The sequence below is a fragment of the Cucumis melo genome, chromosome 3, assembly GCF_025177605.1.
Source record: "Cucumis melo cultivar AY chromosome 3, USDA_Cmelo_AY_1.0, whole genome shotgun sequence".
In the NCBI taxonomy this organism is placed as follows: domain Eukaryota; kingdom Viridiplantae; phylum Streptophyta; class Magnoliopsida; order Cucurbitales; family Cucurbitaceae; genus Cucumis; species Cucumis melo.
This window is the reverse complement of record NC_066859.1, coordinates 282,304-299,811: the sequence shown is the minus strand read 5'-3', so window position 1 is coordinate 299,811 and position 17,508 is coordinate 282,304. Positions and strand designations below refer to the sequence as shown.

The following is a 17,508-nucleotide window of genomic DNA, read 5'->3' as shown; positions in this document are numbered from 1 at the left end:
ACATTTTTTTTGTCGAATATGTTCTTCTGCAGCATTTTGTAAGATGGAGCTTGTGTACAATTCCATCTCAATATCCTAGGGATTGATCCCTTACTGTTTTTTGTGGCCAAGTGCTCACTTCATAAACCCACACCTAAAATATTTAAACAAATATGTTAAACTTTGATGTTTAATTTGCATTTAATTAAAGTGTATAAACAAATAAAAACCACCTGAAAAGCAAGCACGTAGTCTTTGATGTTGTAGTATGCCACTATTTTGGAACTTTTTGTCTTCTTTAGCTCGTATGCTTCCTTTTTCCCTTCTAGGCTTGTCTTTAAATTGTTGAGCAGACGAGTGTAAAAGAAAATCGACCAATCAAAGCTCTTAATTACTTCTTCATCATCAACTCTTCCCAAAATATACATGTCAAACTGTATTTTCTTATCCTTTTCGACCATCACAGTTTCTATAAAGACGGCTAAGGCACTTCACAGCATCGTGATCATTTGTAAATTCAAAATTCTTGAAAATTTCCTTAACTTCCAAGCATGTTATTATTTTTTTTGTTTTCTGATTCGAATAGAAGGCTTTGTAGGCACTTGTTATCATAATCTTTCTCCAATGTTATATTTGTTGGCCACAATCCAGTTATGTTGTTGAATTCCTTCTGGGTGAAACAAACGTTTTTTTACCAAAACTAAAAAACAGATTCCATCTGCGTTGTCTTCTTCAGGTACCTGCCTCCACAAGAAATGATGGATCAACTGACCGTTGAAGATCATGTTGACATTCAGCAATGGACCAAAAATTGTTTTGTCGAACATCTGCAGCTATTCCTTGGTCAGTTTATCCTTAATAAGACTGTCGATCTTGTGCACTTGGCATGAGACAGTGGCAGGAAAATACTTGTCGCTAGGTACAACCATCTTAAAAATAATGATCATAATATGTTTTCGTTATGTACACGATCATTTATAAAATACTAAACCATAAACCCTAAAATTAAACTATCGTTTACTTGATGTAATAGATCGTTTAATCCAAACAGAAAGACATTCGTAATATAGTTAATCGACAAGTAGTGATAAATTGAAACATTTAATAATCTGTAGAATAGAAGTTTAAACGAATCCGAAAACCTAAACGCTTGAAAATAAGAATTTAAGAACAGAATGATAATTTTCAAGACAGAAGTAGAAACGTTTGAAATATAAAGAAGACGAAACATAACGTTATAGTAGGAAAAGTTCAGCTAAGTACCTTTTGACGTTGAAGAGAAAAATGGATTGAGAGAAAAATGGAATAAGAAATCTTTGAGACGAAATGCTGAGTGATCAGTGCGTTTGTGTATTGTGAAGTGACGAAAAACGAAGAAGGAAGTATGTATATATTAGTTGTTTTTACCAAAGGGGCAACATTGTAAATACGCGGGCAATATTTTGTTTTATTCTGTAAATTCGCATTCCTTACTGTTAAATATATATATATATATATATATATATATATATATATATATATATATATATATATATATATATATATATATATATATATATATATATAAACGATCGTGTAATTCAGTAAAAAATGTAAGTGATCGCATTGTTAAACGATGGAAAAAATATATAATGTTAAATGGTGTGTTTTACGACTAAATGATCGTGTAGGCTATCGTTTATAAGATGTTGTTAAACGATGATGTTGTACAATTTACGTGATCGTGGAGTATATTATTTAAGCGACTATGTATTTATATGATTAAATGATGGCGTTGTTGAATATAAACGATCGTGGTAATAAATGTAATTTATCCATTTATACGTTCTACAAGATAGTTTAGGATATAAAGAGTGAAATGGAATATAGATTTCTCATGTATAAAATAAAGAAATTTTCAAAAGTTAAATTTAAAGATTTGAAGCTTTACAAACACTATATATCATCTCTAAAATATTGAGAAATTTGTAGATTGAAGGATGGAGCAGTATCAATATATTCCTGAGTTGACATTCTTTTTTCGTTTCTCTTGCTGCTGTCTTTTTGTGTTGAGACTTTTGTCTTTTTTTGTTGACTAACATTATTTTCTTTTTGCATTTCTTTAATTTCTCTCTTGTTTCCTTTTGTTTCAACTTCTTGTGGTTCTTGACTCCTATCAGTGTCAATTTCTTCTTCAGTTTCAGTTTCGTTATTATTAAACTCATCTTCTTCAATCAACTTTTGTTTCCCTTTTGTTGTATCTTTTGTATTTTCTTCCCTTTGTTTTTCTATTTTTTTCTTCAACAATTACAATATTTCCCAATTGAATCTGGCTTCATTTTGTTTTGTCTTCCTGGCTTTTATTTTCAACTTCTCCATCTTTAAATTCAATTATCTGAATGTAAAAAGAGAATGTGCTATCAAAATGATTGTGTAAGAAAATGTAGATAGTCGTGCAATATAAAGATATTTTAAATATGTATATACGATCATGAAACCAGTTGAGTAGCAAAGAATTAAAAAAATATATAAATTAAAGAATTATAAACTAAACGAACAGTCGTGTGAAATATATAAATGATCGTTTAGTTATATGTAAACGATCGTTAAACCAGTTGTACATTAAACAAATTAAAATCTGTCTCAATACGTGCGTTTTTGGTGTTTCTAAATGAATAAACCTGTTGTTATTTTCGTCTTCTTCATCTATCTGAAGAACATAAAGTAAGAACGTTTAGAGACATCATGAAGAAAACACATCCAGATAAATAAATTATATCTGCCTATACGAGTTATATTTTATTGTTTTGAAAAGAGTTAAACCTACGATAATATTTGTGTTTTTGGTGTTTCTACTTCTGTAGTTGCTATTATTTTCAAACTACTTTGTGTTTCTAAAACAATAGTTTCCTGTAAAAGAAAAGAAATAAAATAATCGTGTTTTATTTTATTTGGAAACTGAGAAACATTAAACAAAACAAAGTACATAATGAATAAGGCAATAACCGTAAGGCAATGTATTGTTGCATACTTCACCATTGTACTAACTTGTCCATCATCATCAAGAAGATCAAGGCTACAAGTAGGTGGTCTATTTTTCTCCAAGACTTTTGTATATGCAATTTCTTTCTCATTTTGTTGTTGTTGAAGTTTGGCTGATGGTGGTGGAACATTCAAGCTTGTCATAACCATTATCAACATGTTTTTTATTTCTTTTATTCCTTGTCTTAATAATATTTGTTCTGTTTCTATTTTTTCTTGATTTTTTCTGATTTCACTTATTTCATTTAAAAGTTTATTTGTTTCATTGTTTTTTTCCATTTATTTATCTTTTTTTTTCCTGTTGCTCTGCCTTTTCTTTTCTTTCCTGTTTCTCATTAATTTTTAAATATTTCAAAATTGTTTGAGACTCTTCTTCTGATGAGTCTAGAGGTGTCATGGAGAACTACAAATAAAATAATATTAGATTATTAGTGAAAAAGTAGTAGCAAAGGTATTGATAAACAGTGATAGATTTATATCATCATCTATTCAAGATAGACATTGATAGAAAATCTTTCATTGTCTATTTAGATAGACATATATAAGCATGCTCTAAGTTTACTTATATTCTCAGATTCAAAAATGTCGATGTTTAAAGTCCTCCAGTCACTTGTTTCCAAACATTCCCATGTTACAATTGGTGGCCCTTTCGTTGCAAGCTTTCTTCCAAACCCAACATCTAAATTGAAAAGTCTTGGTATTTTCTCAAAAGCCCAATAGACTAAAGCTATGGGAAAGCCTTGAAGGTATACAACATACTTGTCACTGTAGGATGCTTTTTTCAAGAACTCTTATGTTAGGATGTATGATAACCTCCCCCATGGATAGCTTTTGAAGATTTCTTTATTATCCAATATGTCTAAATGTAGGAGATTTATGTGGTTGTGTTGCTGTTTGGGAATTAAAAATGCTTCTAAGATAGAGAGGTTAACTAGTTTTTCTTTCAATGGGTCTTCCTCGTTGCACAACGCTTTGAAAGTTCTTTCTATATCTCTTCTTGTTATAAAGTTATCATGACAGAAAAGCGCATTTTTCAAACCATTTTCTTTTTTTTTCTCCTAGATTTAACTTAGGGAATTTGTGACATTTTAGTCCAGTCACAAAACAAAAGTCTTTCAGCCCAAATTTGGTTATATGTCTATTGAAGTTGAAAGCAAGGACATTAGTTTTTTTTTGTATGACATTGTTTTCTTAATAGAAAATTCAGGAATTTTGTATTAATTTTGGCCATTTTAATGTTAAGGAACTGGCCAAAATAACTGTTTGTCAAAACTCGAGAGAGAATTCTTTTTTCTATTTTTGACTTGATCTGATTCAATATTTCTAAGCTGTAGTATACAATAATTCTAAGGTTTTTTTGTTCATCTTCCATAATAATGTCATTTGGATAGTGTTTCATCTGTTGAATGATATAATAAATAGTATGTTTCAAACAAGGGTAAGTTTAAACAAATTTACAAATGCAAAGCGCTATAAAGAAAAAGATACACAAATATACAAGCTATACCGAAAGATTTTCACATTCTAGTTTGTTACCTTTATTCTTTTTTCTTTCTTTATTTTTCTTTCTTCTGTCTTTGCTTTACACCTTATTGATTTGCTACACAGTGCTTGTTGATTCTTGCTCACCATCGATTTGTAAAAAAGAAGACTAATATAAATTATATTCAATCAAATATATACAATCAGTATAGAAAAAACATGTTTGTATGTGCAATAGATCGTGATAGATATAGATTGATCGAAATGAATATAGATTAAGGCCTCTTTGTATGCGATATAGATCGTGCTAGATATATGTGGATGATGGAGATAAATCGAAATGAATATAGACTCAAACTTTTTTATTCTTGCTTACCATCTAATTGTAAAAAAGAAAACTAATATAAATTATATTCAATGAAATGTATACAATCAGTATAGAAACAAACATGTTTGTATGTGGGATAGATCGTGATAGATATAGATTGAACGAAATGAATATAGATTCAGACCTTTTTGTATGCGATATAGATCGTGGTAGATATATGTAGATGATGGAGATAGATTGAAATGAATATAGATTCAAACTTTTGTATGCAAGTCAGATCGTCGATTGCGACAGTTTTGTTGAAGTAGTTAGTAGGATATAAGCGATCGACGAGGAAGACGATGAACAAAAAAGTGTGAGCAAGTTTTTTCACCTTTTTATAGCCGCTTCATTGTGATGACATTTTTGTAATTACGAGTTATTGGAGTTTCTATAAATGTTCGTTTATACTTATACAAACGATCGTTGAAATTTCTCTACACGATCGTGTATACTTAAACTTTTTCGTCATATTTTATTGTTTATTACCTTATCATTTATATAATGTACATAATCGTGTATGATTGTCGTTTATATTTTCAAACGTGATCAGATGCACATATAAGATAATTGTTAAAGATAATTTACGTGGTCGTTAAGGTAATCGTTAAAACATTTTGTTATCATTTAGCATTTATTGTTGATCGTTTATGTATTTGGTAATTTACAAGATCGTGTATCAATTGTATATTATTCTACAAGATGCCGTCTAATAATCGTTTATTAACGTTAGTCGCGTGCGGAACGATTAAATGCGCGTTTCTCAGAGTATTTTTGGTATTTCGCATTATGGGCTTATAGACTTTTTCGGTTTATGAAATTGTTCTATAGAGTGTAAATAACTTACCGCTTTGTTATATTATTAAAAAAGACCCCTATTTACTATTATAGCAAAATTGTGCAGCGACTTATTTGTTCTTTTTATTATTCTTAAAAAACTCATTCTATAATACATATCTACGGACGTAATTCAATTCAATAGATCATTTGGTCCATTTGGAAAAAAATAAAAAGAACAGTAAATCAAAGCATGAGTTAAAAGTAGCAGCCTGAGCTGGAATAGAGCGAGTGGCAGATGCAAAGCAAAACAATATGTTTTTTGGATCATTGATTTTGATTTATTATTAAGTGACAACAGAAAACGCATTATTCTTCCCACCAAATCTCCAACCACACCACGTTTCCGTCTTCCATTTATATTAGATCAAAATTAACAACCATCCGTCTTCTATTCCCCCCGTCTTCCTAATTACTAATTTTCAATTAGCAGAATACAAATAAAATGATTTTGAGTTTCATTCTATTATAACCATTCCTTTTTTTTTTTTTTTTGTTTTGTTATTTCGAAGGAAGATCGTGACTCGTAAGCTTCCCCTTTATTGATTCACAGAAACAAAGATTGAGTAAAAAAACTGTCTACCACAGCAGGTCCACCAACTGTTTGTAAAACTTTCAACCAAACCAAACCAACAGCCGCCTAACCACCTTGTCAACATCAAAACAGTACCACTCTTCTTTGCTTCAACTCTACTTTTGTGACCTTCCACTATTTTATGTTCTCACGCTCATAAATGTCTCCGATCTCTGCTACCCTTCGATCATTATTTGAAACTTGGAAACAATGAGCATGAGGGCCACCAGACCCCCACTCTCCATTAACCTTAAGCTCATTCTCCTTCTCTTCCTCTTTCTTTCTTTCCTTCTCTTAGTAATCAGGTCAGGTTTTCAATCTTCCCAGAACAATCCACCCCCTGTTACCCAAACCCATATTTTGACCGACGAACCAGAATGCCCATCTCTTCCAATTTGCACAAAAACCCCTCCTTCTGTGGCCAATGCTCTCATTCATTACGCAACCAGCAACATAACCCCTCAACAAACCCTCAAGGAGATCTCTGTGTCCGCCAGAATCCTGGAAACTAAGTCGCCCTGCAACTTCTTGGTGTTCGGATTGGGCCATGACAGCCTCATGTGGACGGCTCTCAACCACGGCGGCCGCACGGTTTTCCTTGAAGAAGACAAAGCATGGATCGACCAAATTCAGGAGCGGCTGCCCAACTTGGAGGCGTATCACGTGCAGTACGACACCAAGGTCCATCAGGCGGATGAGCTGATGAAGATAGGAATGGGAGAAGAGTGCAAGAGTGTGGGTGACCCCAGATTTTGCAAGTGTGAGCTTGCACTTAAAGGGTTACCAAGCGAGATTTATGAGATGGAATGGGACTTGATAATGGTGGATGCTCCAACAGGTTACTTCAATGAGGCACCTGGAAGAATGAGCGCCATTTACACGGCTGGCCTTATGGCTAGGAATAGACAGGAGGGTGAGACTGATGTGTTCGTTCATGATGTGGACAGAGTGGTTGAGGACAATTTCTCCATGGCTTTTCTGTGTAAGGGATATCTCAGGAAACAAGAGGGCAGGATAAGGCACTTCAGCATTCCAAGCCATAGGACTCGCCCGGACACACCTTTTTGCCCCTAGTTTTCCATCTTACACATCACCGTCGTCTTCTTCTTATACAAAACCATTTTCATTATATTTACATGCAAAACCAACCCCAAGTTTTTTGTATTAGAACATGCGGCATTCCAATTAATATTGATTTGATTTTCACTTATGTGAGGACGGTTAAACTATTGATATTACTTAATTTACTCTAATCCGTCAACTTAAGTTGATTAGACTTGGTGGTGATTCAATATTATTAGATTTGTTTTTATAGAAAGCCATGATAATTAGATCACTGTGCATGAAAGTATTGAGTAAATTCTTGCATTGCATTGCATTACATAGGAAGGAAAGACATTACAAAACTTGTAACGATGCAAATTCTTTGTTGAAGACGAAAATTGTAGAGGCAATTGTTCAAAGAGTGGCTAGCTGCTGGATATTGAAAGGGGAAATAACGGATTGGTCACCATTAAAAGCCTTCCTAGCCATGAGGACGTTAACTGCTTCAGTGGGATGGAATGCATCCCAAAAGATATATTGATCTCGATTGGTACAGGGCGTTTGGAATGGGAGGCATGTGATTTGGCCTCTGTTCCTCCCAATTCCACAGCATCCTCTGTTCAATACACTTAACCCATAAAATCTAGAGTTGACGAGCAAGTCCTGGAACATGCGTTCTATGTCAATGTAACTAAATCTTGCTCCTGGAAGGTTGTTATTCAGCTGGTTTATCATGCTCTTCACATTCACATTGAAAGGACGAACAAGTTGGTTCACTTCTTCTGAGCAGCTTCCTGATGGGCTCTGTGCCAGGATGCTTGGAATGCACCCCATCAGCCCCAACCCTGCTATCACAAATCTTCTCCCACCCAGATTGTACAGTCTCTGCCCATAATAACAATAATAATAGTAATAGCTATTCATTAATTAAGTATGCCAAATTAATTAATAGGATTGAAATTGGAGTTACTGATACAGACAGTGAGCTGCTGCGCGTACTGGCTGACCAACAGATCCGCGTACTGCTGAGCATTATATTGATTTCGAGTGGGGTAATTGGGCATAAGATAGTTGTTAAGGTAGTCGTTGCTCCCCATTCCCACAAAGAACATGCACCGTCCAATGGATTGTCCCACACTAGCTGCACCTAGATTGTTACTAATCTGATCCAGCGTGTTCTCGAAGTTTCTGATTTGTTGATTGAAAGGTATGCGACTCACCTGATGAAATCCCAAAGTTGTGTAATGTTCAATATAGTGAATTCTCAAATAATTACAATACGAGTGGATACTTACAAAATTTCTTCCCGTAACGTCAAGAATGCCTGCAGCCGCGGATGCGTAGTTGACTCCATGCAGAGATTGGGGTCCAGAAACTTGAGAGAAGGCTGGGACTAATGGGAGTCCTAGCAGCTCCGCTATATGCATATGCAATGCGATGTAAATTTATAATACATCCACTTCTACATGCATGCTTATAGCTTGAAAAATGACATACCTATTTCATCGACCATAGTGTAGCCATTGGAGAAGCGGCCAGTTGGGCCGCCATTGAAATCAATGCCGTAGGGGAAATAGTTGGCCTTGGCGAAGGAAGGAAGATTGTTGTTATTTCCATTGTCAATAAGAGAGTCTCCAAATATGAACATGGCGGGTACCATCTCATTCTCCGGCCTTCTCCTGCCACTGCCGTCGCCACGTGTGAAAGGACCGTTTCCACCTCCTTCAAACTGCCCAAGACTTACACCAAACAACACCATCCCCATAACAACCGCCACACTGTAAACCTTAACATTACCCATCACCCTTCTACTTTGTTGAGAAAGCTAAAATAAGGAGGGAATTGGTTGATATAGTGTTGAACTGAATGTGAAGGAGAGTGGTTTTAATAGGAAGAGTGAATTGAAGGTGTGGTAGTTGGGAAGGTAGTAATTAGTAAATGTATTCATCTGTTCTCTTGCAACGCAGTAAATGAAGCAGCAGCAATACCAACATATCCGATTCCCAACCATCACAATTCCCTTTTGTTCTGAAATAACAACCAACTCTAGGGGGGATGGGGATCCCATCTAATTTACTATGAGGAGGAAAAGCATTAGGCGGCTTGGTCTTGTGCATGGCTTAAGAATATGTCCACCGGCCGGAAAATTTTCAATCCTACTACGAGAAAGTTAGAAACCCCCTAAACTTTTGATAGTCACGTAAATGGTACCAGAAACCCCCCTAAACTTTGATAGTTTATAAATTTAAATCATAAACTGCGTCAAATTTAAATCTAAACTGCTTCAAATTTAAATTCTGAATTTATATATTCCCTTACATTCTCTTTTAAATTTTATCCTGTTACGTAAAACTTATAATTTTTTTTCAGTAAATTAAACTCATAAAATCTCATATCCAGATTGAGTACTTTTGAGAATTATTAATGAAAATTATTCACTTAATAATTCTCAAACAAGTATAAACTGTTTAGAAAATGGAAAATTTAAGTAAATACGTAAATGATTCTAAAAAGAATTTTAAGAACATAAATTGATATGCTTATGAAAGTCTGAGTTCAATTGATATAATTATAAGTTAGATACCAATTTTTCTGAATATAATTGACAAAATTTGATATATTTATACAAATTTAGGATTTAAATTTATATAATTATTCTTTTAGACTATCAAATTGATACAATTCTTAAAATTAAGAGATTTCATAGAAATATAAATCCAAGATGATAAAAAAACTTGTTAATTTAAAAAAACCGTTGAATTAAAACTAAGACAGCCAGGTAAAAAATTACATAAATAAAAATTTACCATTAGAGTCACATGTCACTCATGGAAAGAAAGAGGTAGCAAAAAATTTTCCCACTACAAGTTTAGCCACTTTCCTTCGTCTTATTTATTTTGGGGTGGATCAGAAATATCATGTGGATCCCATAAGTAGAGAAGCCGGATCTCATAAATGGGCACACATGTTTATTTGATGATTTCAATGCCATGATGGAAAGATAGAACTCAAGTCCTCCAGGAATGTTTAGTAAAAAGAAAAGTTAAAATGTTAGTTGATCAATAAACTTAGTCTATTTCAGTAAATGTGCACTTTTAAAAAATAATTTAATAATCCTTATTATTAGAATTTCGTTAAATCTATAATTGGAGAATTAACGAATTTAATTTTGGTACAAAAAATTTGCGAACAAAGTCAAAGAATTTGAGAAGCGAAAGTTCGCCTTTTAATGGTCCGAATGATAAGCTTTCCATTTTCATTATACTAAAATAGACCGTTTTTTGACCTCCGAAACCTCTTTTGATCCACAGAAAAATATAGATTTCTTATATTAATTCAATTAATAATCTAAAAACCTTGTTAATTTATTATATAGATCTTATATGCCAATATAAACATAATCAACACACTTGAATCAAATAAACTCAAATTAAAAATAAATTTTGTTCTTTTTTTCTCTCTCTAAAACTTAAATTTCTCACATCCTTTTTCGGCTCTTCACCCTTTATTATTTTTTTTCTAATTAAAACCTTAAAGCAAATTTGAAGAATGACATTGAGTATAATAAAAAAAAATGAAAATTTTCATCAGACGACAAAAACAGCTTATACCACAAATTTTTTTACATATTACAAATATGACAAATATTACAAGTAATTAGATATATTAAAAGACTATCAAAGAACAATCAAAGGGTTAACTGTTTTTAATTTTGTTACTTTTGCAATTTAGAAAACATAGTGACACGAACCTTATTATCATAATTTTTGTTTGATACTTTTACAAATGCCCCTAAAATATTGTTATATTGGTATTAGCATTCATAAGAAGGTAAAATAAACTAGAAAAAATGGTTAAAATTTTATTTTGATATCTAAACACATATATAAAATAAACTCTACAAAAATACAGATAAATATTCTCAAAATGAATCACAAAACCCCAAAGAATAAAAAATTGAGATGAACAAAAAAGAAAAAAAACACCTCAATGAATCACAAACTTGAGGCACTAGAAAATATATACGTGGATGAATTGCATACAACATATGAGTTGAACAAGTGAAGTAAAATGACAATGATGCAATCATGCAAAAATGGTGATGCTCAAAATCTTGAAGACAATGGTAATCACCATTTTGAGTTATCTAATAAAACGTCAATTTACCATCTAACTTTTAACTAAAAATTAAAACTATCTTATTTGGCAGTTTAATCATCCAAATATAAAAAACTACAACATCCTTCTAGAAGAGAATTAATAAAATCTTAATAGTAGAGACCAAAATATGCTTGTTTCCTTTTTAAAATTCAAGGACCAAAATAGAAAACGATAAAAACAAAGTTTAGAAATAAAATAAGATTTAAATCAAAAAGAAATTTTCCTTAGACTTGTTTAATTCAACCAAAAACCAACTTTAAATGAACTTAAAACTAACCCCACCCAAAAACATAGCATTCATTTGAACTCAACCCTACTCGCGGGTTGATTGAATTTTTCAAATTATCAAGCTTCTTGAATGCCAGCCCGTCTGATGAATTTTCAGCACTACCTAAATCATGCTCGGTCTGGCCGAAGTTCGGTACTTTCTTTCCATAGTTTCATACTTTCATTGACTACATAATAGAACGTTTAGCAAAGCACGAGATAAGTTAAAAGCCAAATGGACTATCGTGGGAAATGGTCGGTCCCAAATTACTACGCACAACAAGGGCATCAAAATGCATAGGCCTGTCAAATCTTTAGAAGGATGAAATATAAAATGGAAAAAAAAAAAAAAAAATCTTATGCTTACCCTGTCCATTTACAATCAATTGGCACCAAGACATCAAATATCGGTAACAACTATCTTGTAGATCACTCATACTCATAAAGGCAATGCTGTTCACTTCGTGTAATATTCATTCCTCGTGCGATGAACGAAACATTTTGCAGCTCCTAGTAAATACCAAAGCATCTAAATTAAGAGTGCCCACACTTGTATAAGAATAAAAGACCTTGGTTTCCTATTCTTATGGTAACCAAGTACTTCACATAACTTAGGACTCATCAAATACTTGGCTTTGGCTCTCATTTCAATTTCTAGCTTTTAGACGTCACCCAGTGATTAGCCACACCAGAATATGACAATAAGGACATTTAGATCAAAAGGTTCAAAGGTTATACTTCAAAGTTCAAGATAATGCTTTTCAAAAAAAAGAAAATAATCAAAATAATGCACCGAGGAATAGTAGAGTGCAGTTGTCAACTCCTAAGAAATCGATTTACCACTTTATCTTTACTCTACACAGATGGGCATGCGCACGCAACACCATCACAAGATTCCATACATGGATTATCATCGTTTAAAATAATGCCAAAGTCCATCTAGAAAACTAAGTTGCTAACGAGATAAATGAATACAATTATAACTTAAAAAGTGTTGAGTTTTACACGTAAAATAGCATAGGTAAAAGAGTCAAGGCTTCCATAATTTCATTGTGCTGTCTTCACTATAAGTAGCAACGAGATTTCTATGAGGATGATGACTCACGCCTATCACGTCCTTCTCATGAACCTGGAAGAAACAAATTAAAAGAATTTTGTATCATTAATTTTTCCCTTTTCAGGCTTAATTCGAGTTCAAACAATCTAGCATCCCATCATGTAATTGAATGCCTAACAATCCAAACCAATTGTAGTGACAATTTAAGCCATATATGATATATGTAATAATAATAGACTGATATGTGTAAATTAGTTACAAACCTAAAAAATATTTAAACGGCAGACAGAATTATGGATAGAAAACAAAACCAAATATCACCTACAGTTAGAAACCTCTTTTATTCTATTGATATTGTATATTAAATGATAGAATGAGAATACAAACAATTATGGATAGAGAATAAAGCAGCGTATCACTTCTATGCTCTTTTTTATTCCATTCATATCACATATCAATGATAAACTTTAAATGTAAAGACTATCAACTTGACATTGAAACTAATCTAGTTATATGACAAACCAAGGACGAGACAGTTTCTACTACTTTCAGACTAATCATTGACGGAAAGGGCAGCCTAAAGTACAGTAACTTAATTCCTTATAGTTTACACATTAGCGAGCAAACTCTGATTTCATCAAATATTTAAATGAAATACTATAACTAATTAAAAATGCCATTGATAAAAAATCTGTTCCGATCTTTCGATATTCTTGGAAATATGTTGTTTACATTAGCAAATATTTATAGCAATTGAGAATCGGCCTAGAGAAACCCCAAGTAATTGGAGTTCAAGACCCATACCTTCATGAGATGCTCCAGCTTACCGGATAGGTGACTGAAGCAATACATATTCCTGCATATGACAGACAAATTAAAGATCAAACATTAAAAATTATATTTATTTTTTTAAAAAATAATTTGTAGTTTAGGGTACTAAAGCTTGGTTAGAATCGTTAGATAGACATAGCTAGGCAAATCCACCAAAGAAATTAAAGTTTAGTAAGGTCAAACAATCATACTTCCGTGAAAGGGGTACCACCTACCAAGAATTTGCAGCATTGTAAAGTACCTATGAACGACCCACATTTAGGACGGCAATTCAAGATCATATAATCTAGGGCACTAACCAAAAATTGACAGAAGAAATACACTTTGGTACGGTCAGACAATCATTTCCGTGAAAAGGTAACTACCAAGAATTTGCAACACTGTAAAGTACCTCGGAACTACCCACGTCTATAGGGACAATTCTAGATCATATAGTCTAGGGGTACTAAACCTGGACTAGCTCGTATATAGCTGTACTTATGCCACTGAAGAAATTGCATATCGGTAAAGGTCAAACAACCATACTACCGTGAAAACTGATAAGGGTATCAACTACAATAATTTGCAACATTGTAAAGTACCTATAAACAGCCCACCCCCGAAAAAGAATATGCACCAAACATGAAACTGAAAAGGGTACCAACTACCAAGAATTTGCAACATTGTTAAGTATGAGTACCTATCAGCTATCAAGTACCAAAAACAAATTTCACACTTAACCAAACATAACAAATCAAGTACACAGCACAGCTGGATTACTTTATTTTTATCCATCCATAACATAAGAAAACAGACCTGTCTTCACCAATGCAGTATATCCATTCACCTTTTGGTGATAAGCAAGCGGCAACAAAATCTCCCCCTTCCCTTTTACCAGATGAGAAGCTCTTGACAACCTATATGCAAGAGAGAGATGATTAGTAAAATGACACAAGGCTGTCAAAACCCATTAAGTTGAACTATAGAAAGGTTTCTTGTAATCAAGGAAAGTTCCTGTCAAAACAGGACAGCCTTGAGAGATACAAAACACAGATTCAAAATTGTGTTATTCATCCAGAGGCTGTTATCATGGAAGTAAAGAGTTGGAAGATAAAGACATTTTTATGCGTTTGGAAAGGTGGTCAGGGTTTTTTTTGTTGAAGATCTAGGCGGGAAAATCAAAGTGTTCCTCTCCTCAAGAATGCGGCTTGAAGAATCCTTGAATCATCTATTAGCCTTGCCACATTATTCTTTGTTTCTAAAGAAATCAAGGGTCGATCATGGTGTGGTGCACCTTGCCAAGATCCATTCATCCAAAGATTGGTTTATAGAATGTGTAATATGGCCCTCCTCGGGTGAAAGAAAGAATGTCCACATTCCTTTTGGAAGAGGAAAAGAAGGTTGGCTCCTATTCAAAGGTATGTTTAAATCACGCCTCATTTCTTCCTCTCCAGGCCAAAATCAAGAAGGCTTAGTTTATAATGTTTCAGCTAGTCTTCCAGATTCTTCAAGTGCAGTGTTTTCAAAGTGCAAGGCGCACTTTAAGGCGACAAGCTCTTTAATCGCCTTAAGGCGAGAGGTGATAAAAAAAGTGCCCGATTGAAGCAATGCGCACCTAATAAAATAATGAATACATTTTTTTACAGTTATGGATTAAAAAAATACTTAAATTTTTAAAATGTTAAGATATCAACAAAATTATTAAAAAAATAAACTAAAAAATATTTGACAAAAGAAATAGAAACAGAAATGCTTTTTAAATGGGTAAAAATAGTTCTTTGAGTAATGGGTAGAAATTTTGGCATTTGGCAGTTCGCTTGGCATGCAGCCAACATTACTTTAGTTTCAGCAACCAAACCTTCAATTCTCTTCTAAGAAATTTAAAAACAAAAAGAGAACACAACATCTCTTCTTCCGTTCTGATTTCCGACCAATTTTCTTCTTTTATATCATTTCCCAACCCCTTTTCTTCCTTTCCATCATTTTTAATAAGCAACCGTTGGACGGCTACTAAGCAAAGAGATGACTTCTTCCATTTTCTTCTACTACTTCTGCTATTCTTCTTCATTTCTTTGGTTTTCATTTAATTCTTCTTGTCTAAATCTTCATTCTTCAAAAGAAAATTTGAAGAAAAACAAAAAACTTGAAGAATGATATTGAAAAGAAGAAAGGTGAGCGCCTGTGTGACTGAAAGGCGCAAAAGGCGAGCGTCTAGTCGAGGGTGCTTCCCTTGGGCATTTGCAAGGTGGTATGGCCTCCTATCGCCTCACCTCTTGCCTTAGGCGAGAGCCTGGGTGTACACCCAAGAACACCGTTCAAGTGTCGAGAAAAAGTTGGCTCTCCAAGCAACTACTAATAAAGGAAAACATAGCGACTTTAAAAGATCTTTTGCAGAGGTAGTTTCCTCACCAACAAAATCTCAAGCTATTGTATTGCCTTCCAAAGCTACTGAATAGAAATCCTTTTGGATTAGGAAGAAAATGGAGGTCGTAGATTTAAACCTCAAGAAAAAATTGGTGACTGCAAAGTTGATGGCTCATTGTTCTTGGGGGAGAATTAAAGGTGTTCTTGAGTACCTCTTTCGACCAGAGGTTGCAATCAAGACTTGAAGACTTGCTAGATCTTAGAGAAATGTATCCCTTCACCGAATTTATTAGAAAATGATTATCTCTCAAGTAAATAATGAACATTTAACTCAGTCAAATTCCCCCGAAGATCATTCAAATTTGGAGGCAAGCTATTCCAAAGAAAACAGTGTAAGTTGAAGAGTCTCAATCCCTTGTTATTGTAAATCCTGAAAGAAAAGTCAATCAAGTTGCTTCTTCGTCTTCTTTACCAAATGTTGTAGGATCAAACGGATTGTCATGTGAGATTAGTCGAGGTATGTGTAAACTGATCCAGACACTCACACAAATCAAAGAAAATATATATGGACAAAGAAAATTTAAAATTTTTTCTTCAATGAAAAACATGAGAATAGTCCAAAAAGAATGAATGTTCTTGTTTGGATCATGCTACGCAGTTCCTTAAATTGTTCTCCAACACTTCAAAGAAAGTTGTTAGTATTAAACCACCAATTTATCCAAAAACTTAAACTAGTAGTTGAAGGCAATTTTTATTATATATCACTAACACTTCCTCTCACTTGTGAACTTGAAACATTTGAAAGATCCAACAAATGAAAATCAATTTTAGTTGGAGAGGAAAACGACAATGGAAGGGCTTAAACACAGGACCTCATTGGACCACCTGCCCTAATACCATATTAAACCACCAATTCACCCAAAAGTTTACGCTAGTGGTTGAAGGCAAATTTAATTATATATCACCAACAGCCAAATCATCATCTTTCTCCATCCATTTGATCCTTATGTAAGGCTGATTGCGAAGACCTGCAACATCTACTCCCCGGTTTTCATTACTCCTTTACATGCGAGAAAAACCTTATGTTGTTTTTCATCTATAATGGGACTTTAGCAATTCCTTCAAACAAACGTCCGTCAAGTCCTTCATTGACGTAGAACATCCTCCTTTCTTGATGTTTCTTTAAAGTTCTTTAATATTTCTTAGCTAATTCTTGAGTATCTTGAATTACCATTCTTATATCTTGAGATTAGTTATTCTTAGTTAGTTCTTGTATCTTGAATTAATTCTAAAATAAACCAATCCTAAAGTTAGTTCTAAAATAACTAACAACGAATCTTGTAATTTTCAAGCATATAAAAAGGCTTCCCTCTCATTAATAAAAATCATCAGAAGTATTATCATAAAAATTCCTAAAACTTTGCATTACTGCATCAATCGGTATCAGAGCGTGATCTTAGCTCACCCTTCCCACAAAACCTAGACTTAGAATTTTCAAATATAGGTTTCCCATTCCCCGTTTATCTGACCTCCTTGATCAATTAG

At 33.4% G+C, this 17,508-nt stretch overlaps 3 protein-coding genes across 3 annotated transcripts in view; 1 reads left to right on the top strand and 2 right to left on the bottom strand.

Annotated features, from left to right (window-relative positions):
- Positions 1 to 6,355: 6,355 nt before the first annotated feature.
- On the top strand, positions 6,356 to 7,498 carry LOC103485376 (glucuronoxylan 4-O-methyltransferase 3-like). Its single transcript, XM_008442930.3, has one exon. It carries the CDS (start codon positions 6,471 to 6,473, stop codon positions 7,332 to 7,334), a length of 864 nt encoding a protein of 287 aa, XP_008441152.1. The 5' UTR covers positions 6,356 to 6,470; the 3' UTR covers positions 7,335 to 7,498.
- A 101-nt stretch (positions 7,499 to 7,599) lies between these two features.
- On the bottom strand, positions 7,600 to 9,326 carry LOC103485377 (GDSL esterase/lipase At1g71691-like). The gene is made up of 4 exons (XM_008442931.3): positions 8,802 to 9,326; positions 8,600 to 8,721; positions 8,285 to 8,524; positions 7,600 to 8,189 (listed from the first exon to the last, which is right to left on the bottom strand). The coding sequence occupies exons 1-4, from the start codon at positions 9,103 to 9,105 to the stop codon at positions 7,719 to 7,721; spliced, it is 1,137 nt and encodes a 378-aa protein (XP_008441153.1). The 5' UTR covers positions 9,106 to 9,326; the 3' UTR covers positions 7,600 to 7,718.
- Positions 9,327 to 12,545: 3,219 nt separating this feature from the next.
- LOC103485374 (suppressor of mec-8 and unc-52 protein homolog 1) overlaps positions 12,546 to 17,508 on the bottom strand; it is a 41,045-nt gene continuing 36,082 nt past the window's right edge. Inside the window, exons 14-16 of the mRNA XM_008442929.3 lie at positions 14,416 to 14,516; positions 13,594 to 13,645; positions 12,546 to 12,861 (exon numbers count right to left, since the gene is read on the bottom strand). Coding sequence (XP_008441151.1) covers positions 12,763 to 12,861; positions 13,594 to 13,645; positions 14,416 to 14,516 — 252 coding nt within the window. The 3' untranslated portion in view covers positions 12,546 to 12,762. The remainder of the gene's footprint in view (positions 12,862 to 13,593; positions 13,646 to 14,415; positions 14,517 to 17,508) is intronic.

Excerpts from the sequence above, each read along its gene's own strand:
- LOC103485376 (XM_008442930.3), top strand. The coding sequence starts at position 6,471 with ATGAGCATGAGGGCCACCAGACCCCCACTCTCCATTAACCTTAAGCTC.
- LOC103485377 (XM_008442931.3), bottom strand. The coding sequence starts at position 9,105 with ATGGGTAATGTTAAGGTTTACAGTGTGGCGGTTGTTATGGGGATGGTG. Across the intron at positions 8,722-8,801 it reads CACTATGGTCGATGAAATAG|CGGAGCTGCTAGGACTCCCA; the intron begins GTATGTCATTTT and ends ATATGCATATAG. Across the intron at positions 8,190-8,284 it reads AGTACGCGCAGCAGCTCACT|AGACTGTACAATCTGGGTGG; the intron begins GTCTGTATCAGT and ends TATTATGGGCAG.